Source organism: Triticum aestivum, chromosome 2A, assembly GCF_018294505.1.
Source record: "Triticum aestivum cultivar Chinese Spring chromosome 2A, IWGSC CS RefSeq v2.1, whole genome shotgun sequence".
NCBI classification, from domain to species: Eukaryota; Viridiplantae; Streptophyta; class Magnoliopsida; order Poales; family Poaceae; genus Triticum; species Triticum aestivum.
In genome coordinates, this window is record NC_057797.1 from 566,000,557 (window position 1) to 566,003,615 (window position 3,059).

Sequence of the window (3,059 nt, forward strand, 5' to 3'; positions counted from 1 at the left end):
GGGGGCTAGGCGGGGAGAACCTTATTCTATCTTCAGGGAGCCGTCGCCGTCTCGTCTTCCTGAGCAGGACACAAACCCTAACAAAATACGAAAAAACAACTGAAAACAGAGCCCTCTCGTCGACAAGGGCCGAGATCCACCACGCCGCCATGGCCCTAAGACCACGGGAGAGGAGGCGGACCGATGGCGGCGCCGGCGGGAGGTAGGGGAACCCTAGACTTTTCTTGGGGAAGAGGCTGTGTTCGGGTCCCAAGTACAGCAGAGAAGTGGTCTATTGTTGCAAAAATGCCATAACTTACCTCACAGCTGTTAGATGCAGATATAATGGTCAGAAATGACGTATGACAGACACATCATCATCACCAACTGGGTCTTTTATAGAAGTAGAGAAATCTATGATCTGAAGCATTGTCCTTATAATTTTTGTCAAGTTTGAATAAAGTTACATGTCATTTGAAAAAGAAAATGCAAACACACAAGCAAGCGAGTGAACACGATGGCAACGAACGCTAGCTACGAGTCGACTGATAGCACTACACGCAACCAATTTTCTTTTCCAGAAAACGTCAGAGACACAAACAGCAGTGCACGTACGCCGCAAACCCCAACGCTGCCAAGTAGTTGTACGCAGCAGTGGCACACGCTTCCTAGCGCCCTACACGTCCATCTCTTTCACTTTCACGATCTCCTTGACAGCGTCCTCCTCCACCCGCTGCTTGGCCTCTCAAGCCTCAATGCACCTCCACGGTCGCCGCGTCCGGCCTGGTGCGTTTGTACTGGTGCCGGCTAGCGAACACCAAGAACACCGCGAAGTTGGCCAGCCCGAGCACCGCCAGCATCCAGTAGAAGAGGTCCAGCCTCCCGTCGTCCAGGTGGCCACGTATCCACGCGCCCCGCGTGACGGCGTCGACGGCGAGCACGAGGAGGCTGCTCAGGAAGAACCCCATGGCCAGCGTCGCCAGGAACAGGCCCGTGCTCATGGACTTCATCCGCTCGGGCGCCTCCCGGATGAAGAACTCCAGCTGCCCCACGTACGCGAACGCCTCGCCGGCGCCCACCAGGAAGAACTGCGGCACCAGCCAGAGCGCGCTCACAGCGACGCCGCCGCTGCCGTTGGAGGCGTCCCTGCGTTTCTTCTCGACGAGTGCGGAGACGGCCATGCCGAGCGTGGCGAGGACGAGCCCCGCGGCCACGCGCTGGAGGGAGGTCAGGCCCTGCGGCCGCCGCGTGAGCCGGGCCGCCAGAGGGACCAGGAGGCGCTCGTTGAGCGCGGTGAAGAGCAGGACGGAGAGGAAGAGGAAGACGGAGAGCGAGCCCGCCGGGACGACGAAGTGGCTGCCGGCCCGGCGGTCCATCTGCTCGGCCTGCTGGATGGAGAAGGTGGTCATCTGGGAATAGATGGTCCAGAAGAGTATGCACGTGGACCACATGGGGAGAAGCTTCACCACCATCTTCACCTCCTCCACCTCCGTCACCGTCACCGCCGTCGCCGGATCGGCCTCCGCGATGGCCGCTTTGTCCAGACACCTGTTCATACAGAGAAAGAGAACGGTCCACATTTTGTCACCGCGAACTTGCGTATATCCTAGCCAGATAGCATGTGCAATAATGCAGATCATTCCACCACGCAACTCGACCTATGGCTCCTTTTGTCCACGATCTGCAAGACATGGACAGTGTGCATGCATTGCACCATGCCGGCAGTGCTCTAGAAATGCCTCGGAAATTGGCCACCGAAATGTCACCAAATAGGCAAGCACAGCACGCACTAGTGGTGCCGTTCGTTTGGAGGTGGATTTGCATGGCATGTTGGCCTAGCTCCTTCGGTGTCCATCTCCAAGTGCCTAGCTGCAAGCAAAAGTTCTGCATGGCTTTGTTGCGTTTGTGTAGCACATGATCCTGACTTTCGGACGCCATTCGTCCAAGATGTGATATCACGCCGAATCATCACCCTCATCCGACCGATCTGACACGTCGTAAAGTAGTTAACTGGTTTTGGCTTTTGGACAAAGGGCGTGTCACGCTAAGATGCGTTGTGTCTCCACGTAGGTAGTTCTGCATGGTTGCTTAAAAATTGCTTCTAAAAAAAGTTCACCTAAAAGATGCACTAGTTTCGATTCTTGGATTGGTTCCTGGTACGTACAGTATATGCCATGTTGGTTCCCCTTTTTTTCAGCCAAGGGTTTACATGTATTTTAAAGGGTAGATTCACCCATTTTATTTTGTATGTAGTTTATAATGAAATCTTCACAAAGATTTATATATAGAAACGGAGGGAGTGTCGGCAATAGCTTCTCTTGCTTGTTCATTAATTTTAGTTGTTTTTCTTTTTTTGAGAATTAAGTTACTTCCTTAGCCACTTACCGGATGAAAAGCACACACTTTTTTCTATTTCTGATTTTATTAGACGCCTTTCATGAATAGCTACGTGCATCAAACCCTCTGTCACATTTCATCCAGTAGAATCCAAAACCAGAGCATGTCTCATGCATAAGTGTAGTACGTGACTACGTGAATCTGGTGATAGAAGTTCAAGAAAACCAAATGTCTCATCCTAGTTAGCGCAAAGGGACACAACCAAGCCAAATGAAAGGAGTAGTGGTCTACGAACCAAGATGTAATTTTTTCTGTTTCTGTTGTTCTTTGTACTATAACAGTTGATGAATAAATCAGAAATTTTTGAAAGCCTCTATTATCAGTTGACAGAAAAAGGGATTCACCCGTCATTTTTTATATGGACCGTCCGATCTTCATCCAACCGTCCAAAATAGATCTATTATTGTTCATACTCTTCCTTCCTTCTCTCTTCTTCCTTCCGCATGCCCCCCATCTTGCCCCGCCCCAACCGCCCGCCTCCACCACCCTCGGCCAGCGGGCGCTTCCGCGCACCGCCTCGCCACCCCGCCCTCCCCTCAATCTCCACCCACCGTTGTTGCGGGCCGCCGCTCTGGCCATCCCTCTAAGCCCCTCACGGCGAACAACTCCGATGAACCCCCTCTACCCCGCACCTCTAAGATAGATAGTGGGGCTAGGTTGCTTCTTCTCCGGCGTCTGCCCTT

The 3,059-nt window shown here is 52.6% G+C and overlaps 1 protein-coding gene across 1 annotated transcript in view; it reads right to left on the minus strand.

Annotated features, from left to right (window-relative positions):
- Window positions 1-396: 396 nt before the first annotated feature.
- The window catches only part of LOC123189461 (protein NRT1/ PTR FAMILY 6.4), a 4,508-nt gene continuing 1,845 nt past the window's right edge, over window positions 397-3,059 (minus strand). Inside the window, exon 5 of the mRNA XM_044601883.1 lies at window positions 397-1,527. Within this exon, the coding sequence (XP_044457818.1) occupies window positions 732-1,527 (796 nt within the window). The 3' untranslated portion in view covers window positions 397-731. The remainder of the gene's footprint in view (window positions 1,528-3,059) is intronic.